Here is a 26,441-nt window from a genome sequence, read left to right on the forward strand (position 1 = left end):
GACACGGGGACACGGGGACACAGCGACACGGCGGAGCGCTCGGCATGGCGCAGTACGCGAGGGGCTCGGCCGTGGCCGTCATCCGGCTCTGCAACCCGCCGGTGAACGCGCTCAGGTACCGCCGGCAGCCCGCGGGGAGCGCGGGGCTGGGGCCCCCCTGTGAGCGGGTGGGGGTTTCTCCGATTTCTTTCCTTGTCACCTCGTTCCCTCTCTCCGAGCCCGAGTGAGGCTCACTCCAGTCCCGGAGGGGGGCGGCCCCTGAGAGCCTCAACCGGGACTCGCACGGGCCCTGGCGGCTCCTACAGAAGAAGCCTGGATCTCGCTTTGCAAACAACGTGCTGAACTTTGCCATAACTTCTGCTCTCTCTCATAATTTCTAGTTGGGGGGGGGTTCATAGGAGAGGGGCCAGGCTCAGCAAACCGTACTTTCTGCCATCTCCCCTGGAGGGTGTTTAAAAACTTTGCCTATTTCTCATCGCCTTCCAGTCTTTAAAAATCAAGACACTGCTTCAGCAAGACATAGAACAGCAGCGTTAGCTCAGCCTGGAGTGCCTACAGCGCTGCTTGGTAACAAGTCAATCCTCAGATTTCCTGCCCCACACTGCTCAGTGCTTGCCTGGCAAATCCCCGTGCTATCCAAGTGTGCACAAAGGGGAGGGCAAAGGACTCTCTGGATATCAGGCATGGTTCAGCAAGCAGAGCTGGCACCAGGATTAAACTCAGCCAGGGCTATGAGTAAACAGTTCATTTAGCCTTTAAAAACGATTAAGGAATTGACCTCTAAATACTGATCTTGGTTAAAAAGGGCTCTGTGCAATTTCAGACAGGACCCAGTGAAAAACAAAGTCAAACATCAATCTGAGACGCCTCTGAAATTTTAGTTTTTCATGTGTCTTGAAAAGGACTTACGTGCTTTTAGCTTTATATTAGTTGTGGGGTTTAGTTCCTTTAGGTCTGGGGAGCACATAAACCCTTTCTAAGCAGCTGTAGTTTTCAGTAAGAGTGACCACAGTGTCTATTCAGGCTGTATTCACAAGCCAAAAATAACCCCACTGCTGTTGTTCTTTATTAACAAATGAGAAAGTTTGATAAAAAGAAGCTCATAGAGACAAGGATAAGCATGAAAAGGAGATAACTCCTGATGTTCTTCTGTAGAAAAGCTACATTGTAGCTGGCACTGCTCACTCTTCTGTTGCAACTTGTTTAGAAGTGCAATAAGAACATTTTCACAGAGTAATTACCCTGAGAACCTTGGAGTGACTTGAGGAGTCTAGATGAACCAGACATGCAAGACTCCCAGAACTGTATGCTGTAAGATATCCTTTGGACCTCCTGGGCCCAACACCAGTCTAAGAAAACTTCCAGGCTGTGCTCACTATGAACTTTCAATCCTTACCATAAAAAATACAAAATACAGACCTAAAGAATCACAGAATCTCTGGTTGAAAAGACCTTTAAAATCAGTGAGTCCAACCTTCAGCAGTAACAGATGTGCTTAAGAAACCTTAGCTCCCTTCTTTTGAGAAGTCCTGGAGAAAATCCAAAGTCACCTCTGCCTTTGAACAGCAGCAGCCCAGTAGCTTCTTCAGGACAGATCTCTGCCTTTACTGCCCTTTGCTCCTGGCCCTGCAGTGCCTCACAGCAAGGTGCAGATCTGATACACCAAGTGAGACAGATTGTGTGGTTGTGGTCCTGTCCCTCAGCCCCACAGGGAAGAAGAAAGATCCTGGCAGAGTTCAGATCCATTAGGCTACAACTTGAGACATGTCTGTGGTCTTTGGTGGCATGCCAGGGTAACACCTGTTTTAAAAGAGGTCCATAATTCTCACACCCTTGCTGTCAGGTAGGTGTTAGCTGAGATGTGACTGCAGCTAGGAAAGGCAGAGCACACTCTGATCCCTGGGTGCTCCTCCTGCTTCTGCACGTTTCTGTACTGGACCACAAGGAGCAGGTTTGTTAGTGGTGCTGGAAATGTTTGACTGCACAGGTCATAGGAGGCAGTGAAAGTTACAGACAGGAGCAATCCTGAAAATTTCATTTCACAGCAGGCACAAATGCTTTTTAAGACTGATGAGGTTTTGCTGCTGTGCTCCAGCCTCCCCTACCTCTCCCCATTATCCATTACCCCCCCTCCTGGGCCATCACACCGGCCATTACCACTTCAGAAGTCACTGGTGGGCAAGAATTTGCTTTCTCCTGTCTGACATCATCCTCTGCTGGTACCTTGGGGCAGTGCTTCCCTGAGAAATGTGTGCTAACTTGAGAGTCTGGCAGCAAATTCAGTTCCCACACAGACTCCCCTTTAAGCTAATCACTCTCTCCACCAGCAGAGGTGGCATCTGCCAAATTTGATTTGTTTGGAGAGTTTTTTCCTGGTTTGCAGATGTTTAGTGTTCACAGATCTGAATCTACAAGACCATGACATTGGGAGAAGGGATTTAGATATACAAAGAACTGGGAGTTTGGGGGAACAAAAAGACAAGATTTGCAAAAGGAAGGACTGACTACCCCCTCTCAGCAGAGGCAGACTGCTGGCACTGGGAATTAGAAGGACTTTAAGGAGTATTTCAACATTTGAGCTGACAAGGACAGAAAAGCTCCCGGGAGGATAGGGGAGGCCATGCAGTAGGGCAGCTTATGTGTGGGATTCTATGAAGTGTGACAGCATAACAGGTTTGATTGGGAAAGACTGTCCCTCCTGCCAGGATTGTCTTTCTGACCCTGATCACCTAAAAAACCAGAAAATGTAAAGGAGATGAGAGAAGCTGCAGCTTCAGACAGGTAGCAATGAGGGAAGAATGTGATTACCCATGGATCAGCGCCTCATCAGGATGAGATACAGAGAGAAAATTCTGGGATTAATTAGCATCTGCTCCCTAAAACAACTATTCTAAAATTCCACCCAAAATATGCCATTCTGGCTCTGGCCTTAATTTATGTTCAGAAAGAACATAAAACTTGAACAGAACTGTTCAAGCTGTATTAGCAACTTGTCACACAATAGTGTGCGACAATAGCTACTACACAGCTGGATCTGACACTGAACAAGGGAGAGCAGAGCAGGTAACTCCAGCATGCAAGTCCTCAATTTCAAGTAGGGGATTATGTAATACCCAGCAGTTAGTTCAAAGAAAAACACTGCAGGAAGCTATTCAAAGGAAAAGGAGCTTGTGACAATGGGAGAACCTGGGTTGTTGTTGTTCAGGTTTGGGATTTGCAGGTTTTTTAAGTATATTAGAAGCTAAGAAAAATACAAAGGAAAAGGACCAGACCTGCATGTTTCCCATAAACAACATTTTCCGCTGTGGGATTGGAGTCTCACTTCTTTAAATGTGACTAAGTAAATTTTCAGGATTCCCTTATATTACTTCCATTTAATGAAAGAAATTCACATTCACAAACTCCAGCTAAAATGTGAAATAATTAAGGTAAATAGTAAAACCCTGCCACAAATCCAGCACCTCACAGTCACTGCAATGAGTTTCATAAATTACAACAACCTGGTATGGTAATCTCCAAGAATATTCTCTTGCTCTAGTGTGCACCTACTCTTTAACAGTACCTGTTTTGAGTTCCTGAAACACTGAATCACCTTGGCAGAATCACTTTTCTGCAGTCAAAATAATACCCATGGTGGAAATGACTGCTTGGCATGGGATGCAGTCTTGGAAAGCATGGAGGGAATTTTTGCATTGTTACTGTTAAATGAATGACACTGTCACAGTAATGAAATACTGATGAAAATTACAGTGACTTCTTGTTTCTTTAATGCTCTAGCAGTTTGAAGCTGGGATTCTCCTGAGTACTTTTATAATTCTACTGCCATATATTTTACTATGATGCTTTAATTGAAAATTACATCTTTTACTGCCAGTTATAACATGTGAGTGACAAAGCAGTGCAGTCTGTCTGTTGGACTGTGACTTATCCAAGGCAAACTTATCACTCCGTCTTAGGAAAACATGAAACTGCAAAAATTCTGATTTTTCTTCTTTTTTATCCCACAAAAATTCCAATTGGGAAGAAGTTATATGGAAATAGAAGAGATATTTTTGCAAGTACCAATTTAAATTATTCACTGCCATGAACAGTCCTGTTGGGTTAATTAAGGTGAGACAAGGATCAAATTGTGATTTTGTGGCAGCCTTGATGAATAGTTTTTATTTTGGCAGTAGTATCTTTTTGTAAGTGCTGGGGGCTTGGAACTGATTTGCTCCATAGAACCCTGAACCCTCCCATTTGCTGCAGACAACCCTTCTAGCTGGGCATTTTGCATCTGCCTGGAACAGACACAGAAATACTGATTGCTTCTTGTCTGCTAGTGATGGAATTGTGCCATTTGTCTATACAATAGTTGCAAATTAGTAACTTCACATTTGTTTGGATCATGGAACATATTTTTTCTCCCTCTTTGCCTCATGGTTTGTAGAGTGTAATGACATTTCCTAATGGCTTTTCCTGCAATCTCCCAGCCCCTGGGTGATTTTGGTATTGCTGTGGCCTGGCTCTTCACTGATGCACAAACAGAACTCAAAGAGCAGCAAGCATTGGGTGCAGCCTGTGGCTTCTCCTCAAATAGCAGCAACCACAGAAATGCCAAAGAGAGGGAGATAAACCACAAATTTTTAATATACTAAAACACATTTAGTGTATGAAATTTGGAAAGGTTTTCATATTCTGCTATGTGGACCTACATGCAGGGGAGGGACCTTTACTGACTCACCTCACAGTTTTACTTTGGCATGGCCAAATTATTCTCACTTTGTTTCAGCCTTCAGAACCATTACTAACATCAGACTTCAGATTTGTCTTTGATGTCTTGATTGTGTAATTGGTACATAACTGCTGTTCTGTCTCCAAAAAATAACACTTCTCCCAGTCTCTGGCTGTCAGGTCTCAGAGCTCCCACTGACCCTTCTGTGTAGCACAGCCTTATACAGGCAGCAGATGGTCCTGGAGACCCTCCTAGACAGCCCTCCTCAGCCAAGAGCCCTGATTGTTAGACTTTGCCAATGGCTTGTCTTTCATTTTTGATTTTGAAGGAGGAATATGCAGAGTTTGGCTGGGATTCTTTCACACAGCTGGCTTACAGGGACCTCCTTGGGCCTTCAGGTTTCCCTTTGCAGACTATGGATTCCCACATGAATTCTGCAAGCATTGCTCTGTAAAAATGTCTGCACACAAGAGTACAATGGTGTGGTTTTCATCTACTTCACCACAAGCTTCCTTTTTAGATGAAATGCCCTCTAATACATAGAGCAACATGCACAAGCTGACTATGCCTCAGGCCTTTTGATTAGCTCTGTGCAATTAGCACTGCTCCTCTCCACTGGGCATCAGCAGAGCTCTGCTCCCTTTTCCTCAGCACCAAGCTCACAGGTGGAGCTGGGCCCAGGGTTTAGAGAAGGTCTAGGAAGAAAAGCTGATTTTAAAAAGGACTGGGCAAGTGTGGATGATATTTCTTGGATATTCCTTCAGTCTTCAACTGCTTGTGGTTCAGATTTTCTGTATCAGAGACATCTCTGCACAGAATAGACTCTCACAAATGATATCAGTATGTGTGTATAGCAGTACATTTTAGTATCTAAATTATAGATACATTAAATTTGTATTAATATTTCTATTACTAAAGTCCTAATGCTTCTATTTTTACCTACTATTGCTATTGTTACCACCTTCTAAAACAGACTAGGTTCTCCATGTCCATCCATACAAACACATGAATTAGCTTTAAAGAGGCAAACGCAAAGTGAACATTCAGTTGGGTCAGACTTTTTAAATACCTGATTTGAAAAAACACTATTTATGCTTCTACAGATCCATTTTGAAATTCTTCATTAGTTCTTTGCTGGCCACATTTATTTCTGGTGCCTCCAGAGCTACCTGTTCAGATGAGTAGTGTTCTGTGGAGTGTTTCAGGCCCAAATTCCCTTTGACAGGATCCCACACCAGTTTAAGCCCAGACCTATGTGCAGATCTTCATAAGATGAAAGCATTATTAACATCAGCAGAACCTGTGTCAGGTGTTTGAAAGATAACTTTTTTATCCCTAGAGCTCCTTTCAAAAAGTTCTTAGATTGTCAGTGATTTAGCATTAATTACTTCTAAATTATGCTAAACTGTTTTCTTGAAAATCTGAATGTTTAATTCATAAAGACATCTTCAAAAGAACATTTCCCTGTGCTGCTTGTTGTAGAAACAGCAGTGTCATAGCCTGAAGATGAGTTGTCCAGGCAGTGACTGACAGGTCAGCAATCAGCCTGTTGGGTTTGGGTGCTTGTCCTTGGAGTAAGAGGGAGACTAAGGATGAGATTCACCTGGAGAGGCTGTGACAGCAGCCAGGCATGGGGACTGCCTCTTGGACACAGCACTCATTTTCACTGGGCTGCTCAGTGTTCTTAACACAGACCTCTTGGAAGGGGGATGTATTTGATGGCTACTCACTGAATCTCTATTTTATTTCAGTCTGGCAGTTCTCCAGGCTTTAGAGGATGGGCTGAAGAAAGCAGATGCAGATCCCTCAGTGAAAGCTGTTATGATTTGTGGTGAAAATGGGAAATTCAGTGCAGGTAAGACATCAAACATAGGCTGAGCAAAAGATGAAACACTCTCCACCCATCATATATGAAGATTCTCTGCCTTATCACACTGCTGACAAAAGTCCTGATTTGGCTGGAAACGGCCACAAGAGAGAGTGCTTTGTCTATTTTGCTGTACCACAATTGACATGGGGCACATAAGCTGGATCTTGAAATGGGCCAGAAGTAAACTGGCGAGGTCATTCTGAAATGAGGGACAGCTGCTCAACTTCATAACATCCTGGTGTTTCCTCAGTCTCCATAGCCTGGTTTATATAAAATCTCTGGAGCATTTACTGGTCTAGTGTATGAAATGTACCTGGAGTGGGGCAGTGGTGAATAAAACAGATCTCCAGTAGAAGAAGCCTGAAAAGCTAGGGAATTTCTGTGGAGTTCTACATTTCCTGTTCATAGTAACTTGCACTAAATTATTCCAGGCTCAATATCACACCAAGAATGCTTGCAAATTCCTGCAGTGACGGCATGATCCTTACAGTTACTCTGTATTTTTGTACTCAGCCTTCCTCGGAGCTCTGTGAACAGGATCAAAGATGCAGGGTTCCTTGAAGGTTGTCCCAAAAGGGGGTGATTCCTGTTAACCACTCTCCGGCCAGCAGCACGCTCTGCAAGGGTTTGGGCATCTGTGAGCAGCTGGCACAGAGGGAAGGATTCCTCCTGTCACCGCCTCGCCCACTAGTTCCTGCTAATCTTTTGGTGCTCCCTCAGGAGCTGACATCCGAGGATTCTCCTCTCCGAAGAGACTTGGAGGTGGCCTGGGCCCCATCGTGTCTCTCATCGAAAGCAGCGAGAAGCCGGTGGTGGCGGCCATCGAAGGCGTCGCTTTGGGAGGAGGCCTGGAGGTGGCGCTGGGCTGTCACTACCGCGTTGCACACGTGAAGGTAACGCAGCCTGCGGGCCTCAGGGGCTGCTCCAGGCAGCGGGAGCCAGGTGCAGATGGCACCAGCGCAGGGACAGGGTGCTTTTCCTAGGACCCTCTGTCCAGGGGATAGCTGGATACAAGGATACAAGTCTGTGTGCTCAGACATCCTTCACGTACACCACCACCCTTGACATCCTTCCTAATCCTCACTAACTAACTAATTTCAAGTCATTTCTAAATATAAAGTAACTAGGAGGATAAGATGGCTGCATAGAACTCCAGTAACCAAATGTTAATTTGCCCTAGGTCTCATTATCTATATTCTGATGCAGACAGCTGTATCTTACTGACTCATGCAGCGTGACTTTCTCTTATTTATTTTTTTTCCCCAGCCCTGTGAATTTTGCACTTCTTTCTGCTCATGGCCTACTTTCTATAGGCAGTTGAAACTCAGCTAGCATGGAGCATTTAGGGTTACATTCCTCATGAGCTCTGGGTCCCCAAGAAGCACTTTGACCAAGAGACAGCTTGAAGAGTCCTCAGGAATGATCTGGCTTTTTCTTTCAATCCCCTCCTTCAAGGTTCAGGAATGCTGAACCACACTGAGCAGTACCTGTCTCCTTGTACAAACTCCTCACTGACAGGGCCATCCCCTCAGTTCTGCAGTGAGTCACTTTCTCTGTGGCAGTGTGGGTTGCTGTAAGAGCATAAAGAGATACTCCACATCATCCCCTGTGCCACCTAAGGTGAGGGCCATGGAATCACTGAATCATTAAGGCTGAAAAAGACCTCCAAGACCACTAAGTCCATCCTTTGACCAATTACCACCATGCCTACTAAACCACATAATGAAGTGCCATGACTACTGGAACTACAAGTAGTGGTCTTAAAGTAACTCAAAATCTCTTAAAAGCTCAATAGAAAATGTCTAAACTATTTTTGAAAGGCAACAAAATCTAGATAAATTTTTTTAAGAGAAGACCTCCATACACTTCCTGCTGCCCCTGGCTTATCTGCCATGACACTACCAGATATCAAATGCACCAGAGACATTTGAAGGAAGATTAGGGAAGAGTTCAATGGTGTTCAAAGCCAGGTTAGAGGGGCTCTGAGCAATCTGGTGTAGTGGAAGTGTCCCTACCCATGGCAGGTAGTGAAACAAGATGGTTTTAAATTTCCTTCCAACTCTTTGCTAAACTTGCAAGAATTAGAGTAGGGAGATGAAAGTTAAGCCAGCGTGCCCCTCCAACAGTTGGTAACAATTACTTGAAAGCATTATTGACAGATGTGCCAATCTAGGGGATGCTGTTGGCCCTACAGCTGTCCCCCAGTGCTGTACTAGCACACAAGTCCTCTGAAAGGTCATGTTTTCCTTGTGCATTTGTACAGGAATCCTTCAAATGGTCAAGTGTTTTTTTTTTCTTAAATATTTTATGTAGCAAAAAGCAAGGATGAGGTTTCTATGTAGAAATTCTGAGGCTTCCTAGAAGAGCAATGTGACTCACATCTGCTTGTTTTTCCTCTATTTTGCTCAGTTTGCAATTACCACTCTTTCTGACCAGATTTTTGTTTCATTTTGCTGCATTTTAGGCTCGGATGGGTTTGCCAGAGGTCACCATAGGGTTACTTCCAGGTGCTGAAGGCACTCAGCGACTCCCCAGACTGATTGGAGTACCAGCTGCTCTGGATATGATCACTACAGGTAAGTGCTGTGCTTGTATAGAAGAACATGGCATTGAGACATACCAGCTTGGTCTAAAAACCAGGAATCTTTTACCTGTGTAGCTTCTTGGGTTGTAATTCTACTTGCTTCCACCCATGAGGGGCTAATTACCAGCTGCACAAGTCATTTGATCAGATGGAAAAGAACAAAATTGCCCATCAGGCTCCACTGCAGTGACCTTATTTCTCTTTTTATGGCAGGAAAACACATTCCAGCAACTGAAGCACTGAAGCTGGGCTTGGTTGATGAAATTGTGGAAGAAAACACCATTGAGGCAGCAATCCGTTTGGCAAACAAAGTGATTGGTGAGGAACAAATTGTAGCAGTACCAGGAAATAATTGGTGATGTTTTCAGGGATGAAAAGAGTCAGAAAAAAGCCCACCAGTTTGTTCTAATTTATATGCTCCATTCTTGAGTTTTGGCATCCATATAAGAGAGAATTAATTGCAGAATTTGTTTCCTGTTGTCTGAAGTGAAAAAAATCAGATGCTGGAAAGCTAGAGAAATTCAACTGAGATTGAGAGAACAGATATATATCAAGTCCTCCTGCTTTTTAATTGTATATCCAAACTCAGATGCTCCTCTGGGATGCTACACTCCCCAGGTTTTGGGGAGTAAGTGCTCTATCCATATATAGTTCTGGATCCCAGCTGGCATTGCACGCATTCTGGTTGCACCATCCATAATGGCTGAGCAAAAATAACATTCTCCCTGTAGTGGAGGGGCTGGCACATCCTCTGCTCAATTTAATGATCCATGGTCTGTAAGTGACTCTGTCCCTAATCCTTTGGGTGCCATAAAAAAAAAACAGGCTGTGCAGATGAGAGGGATGGGGAGAGATTTTTTCCACCCCCCCCCCCATCTTAGAAATAACAGAGTCAAATTTGCTGGAGTTAACTTAGGAAGAGGAACATTCCTCCTGCAGCATGAGGAGCATTGCCTTTAGAGAAAACAGGGCATTTTTCCACTGCTGACCTCCTTGTGCCTTTGGAACCTGACCACCGGATTTCATGTGGGGCTCTGTCACAATGAGCTGAATGCAGGAAAGCAAAAAGCCCTTCCTGCTTTCATCACATGGCCTGCACAGGCAATGCTGTCCAAGCTGGGATGCTGGTTTTGCTCTTCCAGCTCTCTTCACTACAAACAAGGCCCCTTCTCTGTGCTAGAAGCTGAGGCAGCCTAAGCTTTACCCTAGATGACAGTGCACCATATTTTAAGGTAATTCAAAGAATTGACTGTTCTTAAATATCAGTGTCTTGTATACTTTCCATACCTTGAGATGTACCAGACAGGCACCAAGGTATCCTTTGGCAGGGTTTTCTACAGCAGATGCCCATCCTTCTCACTGTATTCATCCCACAGTATGTTAGGGCTTCATTTTCCAGTGCAGAATCAATGACATAAGCAGTCCTCTTTTCACTGTCCTTTATGTCATCAGACTAAATATAATTCTGTAGCAAGAGATGGGTGATGTACTTCACTGCTGCTTCTAAGAAAAACAAAGGTACTTTGGTTCGCTGAGTTTGTCTGTTTTGAATGAGAATTCTGTTTCTCCATCTGTTGGGAGAGCAGTGAAATATTACCACTCTTCTAGGCAAATTAACCCAACAAACAGTGCTCCCTGTGATGTACCCTCTGGGCTCTGAATGATGCTTTGCACAAGATCTATGCCAGTACTGATGACAGCAGCAGCAGTGTGTCATGAAATGAGTAATGGATACATTGCTGGAACTGGCAAACCTGAAAACATTCTGGATTTCAACAAATGCTATGTGCAATCAGGTGAAGTTTAGATTTTTGCATGCTTGTTTCTTCTATGACAGGCATTGTGCAGTGGCTGACAGTTGTGAAAGCCAGCTTGGCCTTACAAGAGACCCTCAGGAAGGAAGCATTGACTGCATTATTTCTCAGGGTAGCTTGTTCTCTGGAGTTTATGCCCACTACCAACACTGTCAAAATTCTGTTCTTCAGCTTCATCTTCCTTAGAAATTGTCAAGCCTTGTCTTCTTTGGAGATTGTAGCTACCAATGTGGGTTTGGTTGTTGTTTAGTTTTTTTTTTTTTGAGCTGTATAAGCATACAAGGATCCTGGCTGAAGGTCCAGCATGTAGCCTGTGCCAGTCTTACTCATTATTAGATTTTCACTCTGTTTATTGCTGGATTGAGTTATCCCAGCAAAAATGAATAATGTCATTGACAGTGTTGCACATCACATTATATATCAACTCCCACAGAACTTTAAAAATGCTTTCAGGATCTCTCCAACAGCTTTACTGGCATTTAAAGTACATGTTTTAACAGTGAAAACACTGGTGAGCCAGCTAATATATTTCTTTCTTGCTTGAAAAATTTCTCATTAGACCCTGCAGAAGACCATGACAAGTTTTGATGCACCATTTACCCTCAGGTTATCTAATAATTTGAAAGATTGGTGTACCCAGGGCCTGTATGTTTCTTTTGAGTCATTCCTTGCTTTGGTATTTGCCTAAAGTTAATCATTTTTCTGTCCTACAAAGGCAAGGCAGCACTTTCATTTTTCTCCATCAAGCACTAACAGGGCTGCAGAAGAGATGACAGTCTTGTAGAGCTGGTCTGGAGTTTGTTCACATGGAGTTCTGTTCTCAATGAAAGCTTTTCAGATAATCTTAATAAAACCAAAGAGAATGTACCAAAAAAATGCCATCACAAAATTCCACTAGCTTTGTGTGGCAGGCAGCATTTTGTTTCTGATAAGATTTTTTTTTAAAAAAAACATGAAGGTACAACTGCTGACTTCTTACAGAGCAGTCTGGCTAAGTAACTGGTTTTGTCACCAATGGAATTTCTATTCCTGGGAAGGCTGTACCACAAGGTAACTCTCAAAGAATCAATTCAGAAATCATTTTCTTCTAAAGCTTTTTCAGCACCAGAGCTGCAGTATCTCATGGCAAGAGATCAGTCTCAAATGACTGCCTTACTGTATCAGGGGTCCTTGATTACTGTTGTGATACACAGCTGACAGAGCTACTTTTATGGCACATTGGGAGAGCATTCTCATCCATAGATTTTTATGGGTTGTTCCTAGTGAAGAACATCTTCAAAAGATGCTCTGAAACTGTCAGTGGGTGTAGGAATACACAGAGGCAATTACTGATTACGAGTCGGATTTTTCATTGGAAACCAGTATTTATGTATTGCAGATAGGAAGCAAGAATAATTCCCTGACCTCTCAGGCAAACTGGATTCTCCAGGCTAAATAAAATATCTTCACTTCTGAAGGCATTTTTTGAAAGGAATAGACAGGAGTTAAATCCTTGGGGACAAGGAGAATGTCCCTTAGATGTGCTTGACAATCACTGCAGTAATCCAAAGCTGCATTTCAGGCTTTTCCCAGCTGATGGCATCACAAAATTGACAAATGGCTGGAACTGCTGGTGACATGCAGCAGCTTCCATCTCATCCTACCCACTTCTTGTTGGCCTGCTCTGGTCTTCCTCAGCTGGAGGAGAAATTGGTTCCTGGCCTACACACAGCAGACTTTGAAACTCTCCACATACACCCCTTGTTTTTCTGACCCCATCTGCAGATTGACCTCAGAGCAGAGCAGTACCAAGGCAAGGAAAACCAGAGCAATTTGGAGTAGCTCAAGTTCCCCAGGTATTTATCTGTGGGGAAAGATGATGAGTTTCTGCCTGTAAGCTACTGAGAGTTGCTGCAGAGGAAGTAGTTGGTCCTCCTGAGGCTCATCAAAACTAGGGGTGAAACAGATGCTGCTGGTGGGTAATTGCATCCTTGAAATGGAGGCTGGAGGAAAGGCCTTCCTTTAGAACTGCAAGGCCTTGCCATGAGCCATCTCTGCCAAGATGCACAATATCAAGACATTTTAATCTCTCCCTAGGGCTCAAGGTTCTGGCAGACACCTTCCTTAGACAGAGGCCGAGCCAAGTGTCCCTTGGACACCAAACAGAATTTGTGAAAGGTCTGACATGGCCTGGAATTATCTCTGGCAGCCTGAGGGGCAGGGCTCAGCTTTATTCCTCAAAAATTCACAAGCAGTTCCCCGCATGAGGAAGAACATTAGGCTGGCCCTGTCCCTTGCATGTGCCATCTCAGTGTCCCCAAGGGTTTACAACTCTAGGATGATATTTCTTTTTTTAAATAACATAATATTTGATACTGTCTGTATATGTGGTGCATTGGCTGATAGAAATTTTATAGATTTGACCTGCCCTTTGTGCCCCCTGGACTACAAACCTGGAAAACAAAGCAGGAGTCTGTGTTAGCTCCTGTGTGTGGATGATGCTTTTCCTGCAGCACCGATATCTGGCACTGTTCATCATCTTCCTGCTGCTTTGCTTGTAGAAATCAAGCTGCAGGTGTCCCACACTGATCTATTCTTCCCAGACTTGGATTCTGATAATTCTTCCCTCATCATAAACATGTCCTTTATTTTTATTAGCATTGCAGAAGCTAAGATACTGCACAGAGGTGCTGTAGAAAACCTATTCAGTTTGCAGCTAAAATAAGAGTTTTACTACAGGACCCTGAGGGTTTTTTTGGGTTTTTAGTCTGAGAAATGTCTCCTGTCCCCAATCACTATTTGTGCTTACAGTACTATTTGCTGTCTGAAGACCAAGCTTAAAGGCTTCCAGTGGTATTCCTTTTTTACCAGCCCTTTCCACTGGATGTCATATGAAGTTCCTTGATCTGCCCAATCTTTCAGCCATCAGATCAGCTTTCTGGGACAAGCTTTCCTCTTGTGATGGAATATAACCCACTATTTAAGTCCTAAATAAAGAACTGCAGATAAAGAGCATTTCTGGGTTAAAAACTTAGGGGAAAAAATTATTCCAAAATAAGGGAACATTATCCTGACTAAATCCTGCAATACTGGCTGATACAAATTATATCCACTGTCAACGTGAAAACATTTTTATGAACTCTGATTACAAGAGAAGCTACTTACACAGTGAGTGTTCATCTTTTTGTGCTCACTAAGAGGCTTAATTAAAAACCTGAGCTCTGAAGACCTATATTACAAGAAATCAGTGTATTAACTCATCCTGGAAACTTGTATTTCAGTTTCTCCTAAGCATTGCTCAGTCTTGGAGGAAGAGCTAGAGTCAGGACACATATGTCAGGCAGCCATGCCTCCAGTACTGCCATTATTCCTGCTCTTCAGTATCCCCTGTAGGATTTCCTGAGTATTCTGCTGGTGCATTGGCACTTCCCTAGCTCAGACAACAGGAAGAGAAAGGGGAGCCAGATGCAATATGCTGCCTTGGAAGGAAGTATGCCCCCATGGCAGAGCTTATCTAAGAGGCCAGAGCAATGAGACACTGTCCCCAGAGACCTTCAACATGGGTCTCAGCCCACCACCTGACTTTGGTGGCAGTCCTGGCTGCTTCTGGGAGCAGCACTAGCAATCCATGCGGTGCCATACTGCAGTTCATGGTCTGGCTATGGCTGTGATGACAGCAGGGTCTTTGTGACAATGCTGCAGTATCAAGGGGATACCTCCCAAATTGCTGAACTTATTCCTCCCTGGTCTTTACTGAGCAAGCTGCCTTTAAAGCAGAGGAACACCTGAGTATGGCCAGCTCTGTACTTATGAAGAAGACTGAGAATTTTGGCATCTGAACCATAACTATGTTCTCTCAATTAAAATCCTTTCTAGGTATCACCATAGCAACCTCTGTCTGTAATAAACTTCACATATTTGTGTGGCTGCTTGATTCATCACTTGCTGACACAAACATGAACTCTCCCATTTGCTGCCAAGCTCATGCTGAGTGAGATCTCCTTTTGGTTAGTCCCAAAGCGACTTGAGGGGCTCCTTCAGTCAGAGAAGAAGTCAGGGTGTTTTCCACTCTCTTGTCAATGTCTGGGTCAGGCCTCTGGCTGGAATGCCTCTGGCTAGTGTCAGCTGGGTCCTGAATACTAAACAATACTGGAGGAAAGCTTCATTACTGAAGCCTATAAAAAGATCCATATGAAAGTGGCAGCTAGGACTGTAGAGGGAGAGAACTGCAAAGTCAGGGCACTCTGAAGCTGAGAAAAGGAAGGAGAGAATTTTTTGAAAGCAAAGTCTTACTTTTTTTGAAGTCTGAGAAGAGACTTGAAAAATCGTAATTGTCAGAGCAAGCAGAAATAAGGAGAAATGTCAGAAGCTTTAGTTCTAGACCCAGCTCACTGTGTCATGCAAGCCCTAATGCAGGGAGCTGGAGAAGAGGAGGAAGATTGCAATCCCAGCCTGTGGAAAATGGTCTGGAAGTTTGGAAACACTACATCTGAAAAGATGTGGATTCTTTGTTCCGTAACTCCATTTCTCTCTCCCCAGGTCAGCCCTTGGGACCCCGCAGGCTCAGCCTTAAGCCAGTTCCCAAACTGCCCAACATGGAAGCGTTTCTGGGCGAAGCTCTTGTGAAGGTGAAGAAGCAGGCTGGGGGGTGCCTGGCTCCGGAGCTGTGCTTCCAGGCCGTGCGAGCCGCCACCGAGAGGCCCTTTGCCGAGGGGGTGCGGCGGGAGCGGGAGCTGTTCCAGGTGCTGCTGAGCTCGGGGCAGGCCCAGGCGCTGCAGTACGCCTTCTTCGCCGAGAGAGCCGTGCATCGGTGGGCAACCCCCAGCGGAGCCTCCTGGAGCAGCGCTACCCCGCAGCCCGTGCGCAAGGCCGCCGTCATAGGTAAGGACAGCGAACCGCCGGGATGGGCACTGAGCACAGCCAGCAGCTCCCCTGGGAGCGCCCAGCAGGCACTCACACCCATCACACACTCCACAGACATTGGTGAAGTCGTCAGTGCGTTGGGAAGCTCCAAATTCAGATAGCAACTCACATGCCACTAGATTAGCCCCTGAAGTCTCCTCTTCCTTTGGAAGAATAGCTTTCTCTCACTTCAGAGACAGCTTTGTGTTGTCATCTTATTGCAGGGGCTCCATACTGTTGTCTCTTTATGACAAAGGTTTCATACCTTCTTGGTGTTTCTCGTGGGCAGCTCCTCAGAGCACTGACTCTTTCTTCTTCACAAAGCAGCCAACTGACCCCAGTTCCCTTCTCAACCAGCCAGCCCACTCTTTTATAGCACTCTTCTTCTCCTTGATTACAGCTGTGGCCTGTTAAAATCAGGCCTGCTCCTAATATTTGATAACTGGCCCAGCTGCAACTCCTTAGGGGTAAGATTACTTTCTACACTATCTTAATTTTCTTATATTCTATCCCCCTACTGCTTCATGTGTGAACAATAAGCAGCCTGCTCCCTTTTAAACACCAAGACCTGGTTTTGCTTCATGCTCGAAGCAGGTCTGTAGGAAATACTCCTCCTCCTAGTCTAGTTCTGTACTGCAAGTGCATGTGCACAGAGTCACTCAGGGATGTATTAATACAAAAATATTTTGACAGCTGTATTTTAAGAAGATTTCATCTCACTGGGATCCACTCCTGCCATTTTGTAGCCCAGCAAGATAATGCCTTCATTAATTTTTTATAAGAGCAATTTAAATAAAACCTTCAATGCACTGCTGAGATTAAGAAAAAAATATCTTTCAGCTCTAGCTGTTGATAGTAGCACTCAAAAATGGTTAGACAAGTAATGGAGCACTTGGAAAACATCCATTCTGTTTCAAGGAAATCTCACCAGATCAACACTGCTTTTTTTCTGGGTGCTTCTCAGGGCCCTTGACCTGTCTGACAACTCATTTTAGGCCATAGAGAATTTTTTGGAAGTTCTCTTCTCTTCATTACCTGCCATGCCATATTTTTAATAGAAATGGGTTTTTAAACATTACAAACCCTGTGAGAAGGATCTGTGGCTGTTAAAACAGGTAAATAGGCATTAATTGTTAGCAGATTTGTTCTATGACTTGAAGAGCACAGAAGTTTGGACACACACTTGTCAGTCCCACACAGGTCAGTCCTGCAGTGTGTGCTTTGACAGGAGGGCCTGTGTTGGAGTTTGGGGGAATGACCAGGTGACCAGGAGGGACATTGTCTGCTCTGTGCTGCTAAACCATGCCAGAACAACACACTTGCAAAGACTAATCACAGTGACAGTTTAGCCAGAAGGGCTGTTAGAGCTGAGCTGCCTATTTCGGGGCTGTAACTGAGCTAGAGGGAATTCTGAGGACAAATGCAGCCTCTATTTAAAAGTTTCTGGTAGAAACCTCATCTGTACTTTATTTCCAAGCAGAATTGGCTGGGCTGCATGTCTCTGCATGAGATTAAGTATTTGCCACTCATCTCTGGACAGATTTCTGAATTATGGTCTGAAATTGCCCCAACCTCACCTCCAGGTTTCAGCGTTTTCATAGCTAATTACAGACAATCAGGTTAACTCCTCCTTCTGCAGAAGAAATAAACTAAGAACTTTGGTACTTCTGCTGCAAAGCACAATCTATCACACTCTGGTCATTTGATTTACCCTGAACTTCCACAAATTTTTCAACACTTCATAAAATGTGCATACCCAAAGTGGGAACAGCATTCCTGGAGTAATTACACCTTAGCCAAGTACCAAGATGTTTCTTCCTTGCTCCTGCTCAGCATGTCCAGGATAACAGGCAACCTTGATATTAGCCACATTCAGCACATCCAGTTAATTATCTACTGGCAGGGAGCAGCATCACCCCAGGGATGGGGAACCAATGACATGAACAAGGGGCAGAACCACAGAGCCCTTGAGGCAGGGAGGCACCTCTGAGTGTCATCTTGTCCAACATCTCCTCACATGGGGTCACCTAGAGCCACTTGCTCAGGACCATGTCCAGACAGCACTTGAACATCTCCAAGGATGAAGACTCCACAACTTCATTGGGCAACCTGTTCCAGTGCTGTCAGCCCCACACTAAAAGGAATTGTTTCCTTTTGTTCAGCTGGAACTCCCATGTTTCAGCTTGTGCCCATGACCTCTGGTTTTATCACCAAGGGCCATTTGAGCCTGGCTCCATCTCCTTTACCAGGTACCTTTCTCTCAGGTGTTTATATACACATGGGTGAGATCCCCCAAGCCTCCTCCGTGCTGAAGTCACAGCTCCCTCAGCCCTTCCTCAAGAGACATACTCCAGTCCCTTAATTATCTTATTTGCCCTTCACTGAACTCACTTCTATCACCCCACATCACTCTTGTACTGGGGAGCCCAGCACTCCAGCTGTGGTCTTACCAGTGCCACACAGAGGGGCAGGATCACCTCCCTCAAGCTTCCAGCAAGATCCCTCCTGACACAGCTCCACATAGCATTGATCTGCTCTGCCACAAGGCCATATTGCTGCTCAGAGTCAGCTTAGTATCCACCAGCACTCCCAGATCCTTTTCTGATGAGCTGCTTTCCAGCAGCCAGCCCCATTGCGCACTGTTCCTCCCCACACACAAAACTTTACACTTCCCCATTCCTGAAGATCCTGCCCACCCATTTCTCCCTCTGGATGGCAGCACAACCTACTGTTGCATCAAAATGTACAGTACCTGGGCAAGGCAGGCAGGGCAGAACCAGAGATGGTGGCCAGGAGCTATGAGGAGTACAGGTGATGAAGCAAAGTTCCCAGGATGATGCAGGTCTAAGGTAAAGGTGGGACATCAGGCTGAGGTCTGGAGCAACAGTGACCTATGGTCACAGTAAGCCACCAGAGCTCTTCCAAAAAAGCTTAAGAAGGGAGTACAAGCCCAGGTCAGAGCTTAAATGGGGCACAGAGGCAATGGGCAGTACAGGTGGGTGGAAGCTCCAGGTGTGGCTGGTCAGGGACATTATATCCCATCAGTGCACTCAGGGCCTTGACACTCACCCAGACTCTGAATCATTGCTCTCATTAGACAGCTCCTGTATCCCACCAGTAGAGCTTGCTTTGCTTACACTCTTGTTCATGTCATACTTAATTTCCTGTGACATATCTTTTCTTGGAGGTTCTTGATCACCTCCTTTTAACCCTAAATCTCCCACCAAAAGCCACTGCTTTCCAGCCCTTCTTTCTACATCTTGTGCTTTTTTTTTTTCTTCCTCTGGAAGGTTTCCCTCCTATTTTGCCTTTTGATACAAGTGAAATTTTAAGTCCATTAGAGACAGGCAGAGTACATGCCAACACAACTGTATTTTTTCTTTCAGGTTGCTGAAACAAAAAGTAATTCTGCAGCCAGTACAATGCTCTACAGTGTTTTGTAACTTCATGTTTTTGATCTGAAGTACATCCCTGCAGCACCAGAAATCAAAATTCTAAGGATGATTTTTGAGGGACTGACACCTTTTAAAAGAGTGCTGCTCATCCATGCAAGTATTGAGTCTACCCTAGGTGACCCTGGGTCTCTCTATTTTCACTGCAGAGAGGAGGTCAGTCAGAGAAAGATGGTGCTTCAATTCAGGCTCCTCAGAAATCATGCAGACCCCACTTTCCCACGGACAGTGCTGTGCTGTTTCACACACTAAAACCATGTTGCATTATGCTGCTGCTTCCATCTCTTATTGCTGCATGGTGAGAAGCAACTGAGAAGATCGTGTTGACTTTTTCATGTTGACTTTCCTTTGCTTCTGAACTCTTGGCTCTCACCTCTTTTCACTTTCTCTGGTTCCTCACCACCCAGAAAGAAGGTTCTTTTCTCTCTGTCCCTTGCAGCTGCATCTCCCTACAGCTCCCTGCTTGCCTGGAGTATCACATTATTTCTGCTTGAAACTGATACCCTGAAACAGAGAAAGCAGCAGCCCCAGTCTACAGCAGCCCATTACTGCCAATTGCTTATTGTTGTTTTTATCAGGAAAACTGGAACAGTCCTTGCATATTTTTAACAATCTATAAAGAATTATTTCACTTGCCAGACATTTTAATGTCCAAATAGTCATTGTAGTTCAGAGTGTTTTCCACAGATATTTATTTCTGTAGTGTGTGACTGTACATGATCTGCCTTGTACATATTTCAAGTTCTTTTTTTTTTAAATTTGTATTTTAAAGTCCTTCAATTAATTTTGTATGATTTTTCATATTCTAAGTACCTCACATGACAGATCAATAATTAACCATCATTATTCACTCAGCTTGCCCAGCAAATGGATTTGTCATACCCATATTTGGCCTGAAATTACATATGTACAAGTGTAGTTTTAATTATATGTCAAAGCTTCATTTCACAATAAAACACCAGGAGCAGGATGGCTGGGAACTGTTCTTGCTCCTAAAGCAGATTTCAGTCTTTTTTGGAAAGATCTGCCTTGAACATGAAACTAGTTGAATGGAAGAGGAGAATATAAGGTTTTTCCTGGTTTGGGGGAAGGGAGAACACTATTGAGTAAGAAAATGCAACATGCAGCAGAAATTCTGGAGCAGTTCCTCACCGTATTTCAGACTGTGTGATCTGAGCTGAGCATGAGACATCTCCCTTTCTTTCACAGCTTTCTACACATGTAAGGCCTAATGATTCCCTACCATTTTTGTCTGCTCTAACATATATTCTTCCCCAAGATCACTTGGCTTTCTGAATTGCAAAAGAGGAGTCCTCAGAAATGCCTCTTTTGCTGCTGGATAGCCAAAGCTCTCCTTAGTTTTATAGCCCAATTTTAGGAAATATTTCCAGGGGAATCGTGCTGTGCAAGCTCTAATGTAACAAACCCCTTGGGGCTTTCATTACTCTCTCTGCCAGCTTCATTAAACATCATTTCATACAGGCCATTGCAGAGTTCTGTAGGAAGTTGAGAGACAGCTTTTCTAGGTCAGAAACAAGCTTGGCAAGCTCATATCTTATCTATAAACCTGTTCCTGTAGCCTAGAAAGTGTAGTACTACAAGCATGTGTGCCTGTCTCTCATGGGATGGCTAAAACCTACACGGAGTACCCCTGGAAGCAACCAGGGGAATCACCTGCCACCACTGCAAAGCTTCCCTAGGAAAGAAGCTTGGGGAACATCTGCTCACAAAACAGGTTTTGATTTAGGAAAAAGCAGTGTGGAAAATAAGGGAAAAGTTCATATGGCTAGAAAACCACTAAGATTTCAGTCACAAGACTGAAGCTGGGAGGATCAGAAGTGCATGAGACCCAGGATGTGTGGAGAACATGAACATTCTAGAGAGAAATCCCAGGCCTCCACAGTGGGAAGGAAGAGACTTCAAGAGGGAACCATGTGGGACTGCAAACACTTCAGCTTGATGTCTAAAGAGAGCCTGACAGATGGGGCTGGGTTTGGGGGGTGAGCTACCCTCCTGCTCTGCAGGAAGAAAGCACTTTGTGTGGCTCACCAAAGCCAGGGAAAACCTATCCTTAATTGTACCTGCTCCTGCATCAAAGGCTCTGGAGAGTGAGCACAGTGGGAGGAGCTACTCATGTTCAGGTTTTTTCAGCCAGCAAACCATAGACACTGAATTACTAAGAGTTGATTCATGTTATTCTAGATTTATTTTCAAATTAGTTTTCAGTAGAACTTGATTATGAAATAGCAAATCTAATTTCCTTGAAAGGAACTTCAGCATTTGCTTGGGAGTGTAATGATGGTTTGTAAGCAGGCTGCCAGCTAGTGATGCCAGTAAAAACCATCTTCTGGTGGCAAAGCAGGGAATGTTTGAAATGTCTTGTGTGCACACAAGCTGAAGGTGGGCAGAACTAAACCAAGAGTGTGTAGCATGCAGGGAAAACATCCTACCTTGTCTGACCTTGGTTGCTGGAACTTGTTTATGACATCATTTCAGCTCTTTTTTACAAAGCTGATTTAGACAAAAATTTTAATCCTCTTGTTTCTGTTTATTTGTTTAGCTGACTTTCATTTGTAAACCTGAGATTAAAAAAAATCATTTTTACAGAATTATAACAAACCTGTACTTTGTCTGGTTGCTGCTATATTTAGGATATTAATAATCCTCCCATTCAGAGGCTTCACACTTTCAAACTGGTAAAATTGTGCTGACCTTCCCTCATTGGTTTGTATTAATTTAGTTGGAAAAGCCTCCACCATGGGAGAGCAGGATCAGTGGTGTGGGTCGTGTGCAGCTTCATTTAATGTCACAGAGGACAGAGCTGGTGCAAGGGATCAAGCCAGGGATCTCTACTCTGGTATTCCTGGGGGTAGGAGCTGGGGGTAGCACATTTACAGAGCTTAGAGGAAAAAATTACAGTGTGAATGGATTCTCAGTTACAGGAATTCTGAGCAAGTGCTTTAACTGTGTGGTTTGACAGGAAGACTGACTTTGAGAATCTCCAGAAGTTAGGAATGGCCTGTGTTGGAGGGCTTGAAGAGTTCCTGGTGGGCAGAGGTACCTGACAGAAAGTGAACAGCAGGCAAAAGGCTACTGATGTGGCAGTGTGATTTAAAAGGAGAGAGAAGATGTTGAAATCTAGATTAAGAACACTGCATTGGTTCCATCCCGTTTGACCAGGCACTGAGAGACACAAGAAGCCTTAGAGACAAAGTTTAGAGCAGATCAGCAGGCAAGTCTTTACAGAAATAGCAGCCAATTTTTTTTTTGCTTCAAAGATCACACAGTGAAATGCAGAGGGAGAAGAGGAGGGAGACAAAGAGGAAGCTTGGAAGAACAAGGGAGAAACCAACTCTTTGAACTTCGCCAGTGTCAAAATCTCTGGGGGTGTGTATCTGCTCAATGCCCATAACAGACCATCTCACAGGAACAGTGAGGCACTGATACCCTCAGGGTGAAATCTTGCTTTGAACCTGCCTGCAGAAGGTCATAACAGGGTTGCAGATGTAACTTGGAGCTTCTCACTCCTCAATGATCCTGCTTTCCATAGGTGTAAATCTTTGCAGAGAAGACGTGAGTCACATGGTCTGTGCACACTGGGTGAATCCCACTGGCATTTTGTAAGCTTGTGAGGGTACTAACTTGCCTTTGTGCTACCTCTTTTCAAACATTTAGGCTCACTGAAAGAGCAGATTCACCTTCCTTTTTCCCAGTCTTCAATATCTGTTTTCTATGTGTGCACTACTTGTTTTCAAGAGGCCTCCACTTTTTATCCTGGAGATACAAAGGAAATGCTGCTTTCAAGAGATTAATTTGCTATTCATAATCTTTGATTCTATCTTGCTTTTATCCCTAGGGCTGGGAACAATGGGCCGAGGCATTGTGACTTCTCTGGTTAAGGCCAACATACCTTTGGTAGCCCTGGAGCAGGATCTGGAGAATCTCAACAAGGGAAGAAAAGCTGTGATGCTCCTTTTGGAACGTGAGGCTATGAAAATGGAGGGGGGTGCCCAGATCCTGGATTTTCATAACCCTGCACGTCTCCAGTTCACTGTGGACTTTGATCTGTTGCGTGACGTAGACCTAGTCATCGAGGCTGTGTTTGAGAACATGGCACTAAAGAAGGAAATATTCCACAAGCTGTCAAAGATCTGCAAGCCAGGAGCTTTGCTGTGTACAAACACATCAGCCTTGAACATCGATGAAATAGCTTCTGCCACAAACCGCCCACAGCAGGTCGTTGGCACCCACTTCTTCTCCCCTGCCCACGTGATGAGGCTGCTGGAAATCATCTACGGCCGCCACACGTCCCCCACCGCCATCGCCACTGCTATGCAGCTGGCCAAAGCCATGAAAAAAGTGGGAGTGGTGGTAGGGAATTGTTTTGGGTTTGTTGGGAATCGCATGATGTTTCCGTACGTCCAACAAGCAATTTTCCTTTTAGAGGAAGGAAGCAGACCAGAAGCAGTAGATCAGGTTCTTGAAGATTTTGGGTTTAAGATAGGCCCCTTCCGCATGTCTGACCTGGCCGGGCTGGACGTGGGCTGGCGGTCTCGGAAGGACCAGGGCCTGACTGGGCCGTCCCTCCCTGCGGGCACGCCGGCCCGCCAGCGGCACGGCCAGCGCTACAGCCCCCTGCCAGACCTGCTGTGTGAGCAGGGCCGCTTCGGCCAGAAAACCGGCAGGGGCTGGTACCAGTACGAGAAGGCCGGGGGCAGGACAGCCACGCCAGACCCATGGCTCCTCAACCTCCTGTCCCAGTACAGAGACACCCATGGCATCAAGACCCGCTTCATAGACCAGGAGGAAATCCTGGAGCGGTGTCTGTTTTCCCTCATCAACGAGGGGTTTGCCATCCTGGCTGAGGGAATAGCATCAGGCCCAGAGCACCTGGATGTCATTTACATCAATGGCTACGGGTGGCCAAAGCACAGGGGCGGTCCCATGTTCTACGCCTCCACCGTGGGGCTCCCCCGCGTGCTGGCTAAACTGCAGAAATACTCCGAGGCCCACCCTGATGTGCCCGCGCTACGGCCCAGTGCCTTTCTGAAAAAACTGGTGGCCGTGGGGAACCCCCCCCTCAAGGAGTGGATGTCCTACCTCAGCCAGCAGAGCTCCAAGCTGTGATTGCCCTGATGGAGGCTGATCTCCTGAAACCGGTGCTTCAATTGCACTGCTTCCTCCAATAAAACTCAAAATGCTACAGGCCCACAAACGAAGCCACGGGCCTTCCGAGACCTTTGCAGGGAATCATTTTGGCCGATAATTGATCTCAGTCCCCCACCTGCTGCAGGTCACCACTGCCTTCATCCAGCCTTCCCTCTCAGCCCCAGCCTCACCCACTGCTCGGTAAAGGCCTGTCTCAGGTCATCACAGCTGTACTCCTCTTCCTGTCTGTCTTTGGGGAAGGCAGGGAGCAGCATTTACAGCCCACAATGCCAATCATGTTGGAGCCAAGAAAATCAGGATCACAGTCCAATCAAGACCTGCTGGATCTACCAAGTCCTGTCTTCAACCTATTTCCCAGTTTGTTTCAGTTCCTTCCTGTGCAGCCATCTCCCCTCAATTCCCTGCCTCTTCTGCAGTCAGCCAGCTGGAACCTGCTCCCTTCTTGCTGCTGGGGGACAGATGGCACAAGGGGGCAGCAGCTTTCAGAGGTAAAGTCAAATGAAGTGGAGAGAGCAGGTCTGGGCAGAGAACAAGGGGCAGTCCCTTGCTGTCCCCTGGTACTGTCTCTTCTCTCTGCTGCAGTGGAGGCTTGAATAAATACCAGGAAAGCCACAAATACATCAGCCTGACTAACCTGCCCTGTGGTGTTGGCTCATGACTGGCTTTCTGCATCCAGACTCCATCCTCTGTTGCCATTATCCCCACCTGGCTTTGTCCAAGCAGAAACATCTTCTGGCATCCCTTCAGTGTGGAAATGTGTTGCCATCACTCCCTGCATCTTGCTTGACTACAACAATCAGGTCTTGGGGCCCAACAGGCTCTAATTGACCAGCTTGAAAAACGAGCTGGCACTGACCAGGTTTTCCCATGATGGTGCTCTGGAAAGGGCAAGGCACAAGAGCTGTGCAGGCAGGGAGGTCTCAGATCTCTAGCAAAGGGCAGAGCAGAGTGAGAGGGAGCCAAACTAGCTCCAGGCTTGATGCTTTGGGATAAAGTCTCCCATTTCACATGTCCAGTGAATGTATCTTCCAGTCTGGTGTGGGGAATAGGTTGGTCTGTATTCCCTTCTCAGGCACAGTGAATGTTTAACTTTTGATTTTAATTTAATAAAGCTGCTTTGATTATCTAATGACAGATTATATAGTCTTATGTGAGAGAGTGGGAAAAATGCCAGTGTGCTTGGTTTTTGTTTTTTCCCCATCCCTTCTTTACAGGATGGAATTAGATAATTTTCCTGTTTCTGGAGAGTTTGTGTTTGAAAAGGGTGCATGCCTCTTTTGTCTAAATACATTTTATTTTGCCCTTTGTCTACTCCTGTCCGCCAGTGGGTGAGGGAGCAAAACTGAGGGCAGGAAACCCATCAGGAGTTACAAGCCAATGCAAGTGACTGGTTCCAGAGAGGGCTTTTCTCCAGGACTGGAGAAGGAGTCACTCTAGGCCCAGCAAATTGGGGCAGTTTGCCCCTAATCACTCATGTGCCACAGCTGAGAGCAAACCAGCTTGGCTCAGAGGTGAAGCACTACTTCCACATGAGCAGGCTCTGTGTGACACATTACACAACAGCCCTGGCTGTGCTGGAGCTGCTCTGTCATCTCCAGGACAGCTCTGGACACGATGCCCTGCTCGGGCTAACCTCCCTTCTATGCCTCGTGCCGTGGTGCTCACCCACACTGGGGATCAGCTGGGAAAGGGCAATTCTCTTACAGCAGGAGGCTGTGGAGCAGAGGATGTGCCCTTCCTCTGGAACTGCAATATTATCCCAGGATAACACCAGCTTTTATCCTGGGGCTGAAATGCTTCTCATCACCTGCAGCACCTGTGTGCTGGTGCCTTTGATGGGTCTGTTTCCCTCATCAGGAATTGCTGAGGACAGAGGTTGTTCACACCAGTAATGTCTCTCCTGACAGAAGTTCGTTTGTAAATTCGCATCGACCAGAGCAGCCCAGCATCGATCGTT

At 45.3% G+C, this 26,441-nt stretch overlaps 1 protein-coding gene across 1 annotated transcript; it reads left to right on the forward strand.

Annotated features, from left to right (window-relative positions):
* Nucleotides 1–25,595, forward strand: EHHADH (enoyl-CoA hydratase and 3-hydroxyacyl CoA dehydrogenase). The gene is made up of 7 exons (XM_084212133.1): nucleotides 1–115; nucleotides 6,466–6,569; nucleotides 7,305–7,477; nucleotides 9,049–9,160; nucleotides 9,382–9,486; nucleotides 15,501–15,842; nucleotides 23,172–25,595. The coding sequence occupies exons 1-7, from the start codon at nucleotides 45–47 to the stop codon at nucleotides 24,440–24,442; spliced, it is 2,178 nt and encodes a 725-aa protein (XP_084068259.1). The 5' UTR covers nucleotides 1–44; the 3' UTR covers nucleotides 24,443–25,595.
* The last annotated feature ends 846 nt before the right edge of the window (nucleotides 25,596–26,441 follow it).

Source organism: Fringilla coelebs (assembly GCF_963513975.1).
Source record: "Fringilla coelebs genome assembly, chromosome: 10".
NCBI lineage: Eukaryota > Metazoa > Chordata > Aves > Passeriformes > Fringillidae > Fringilla > Fringilla coelebs.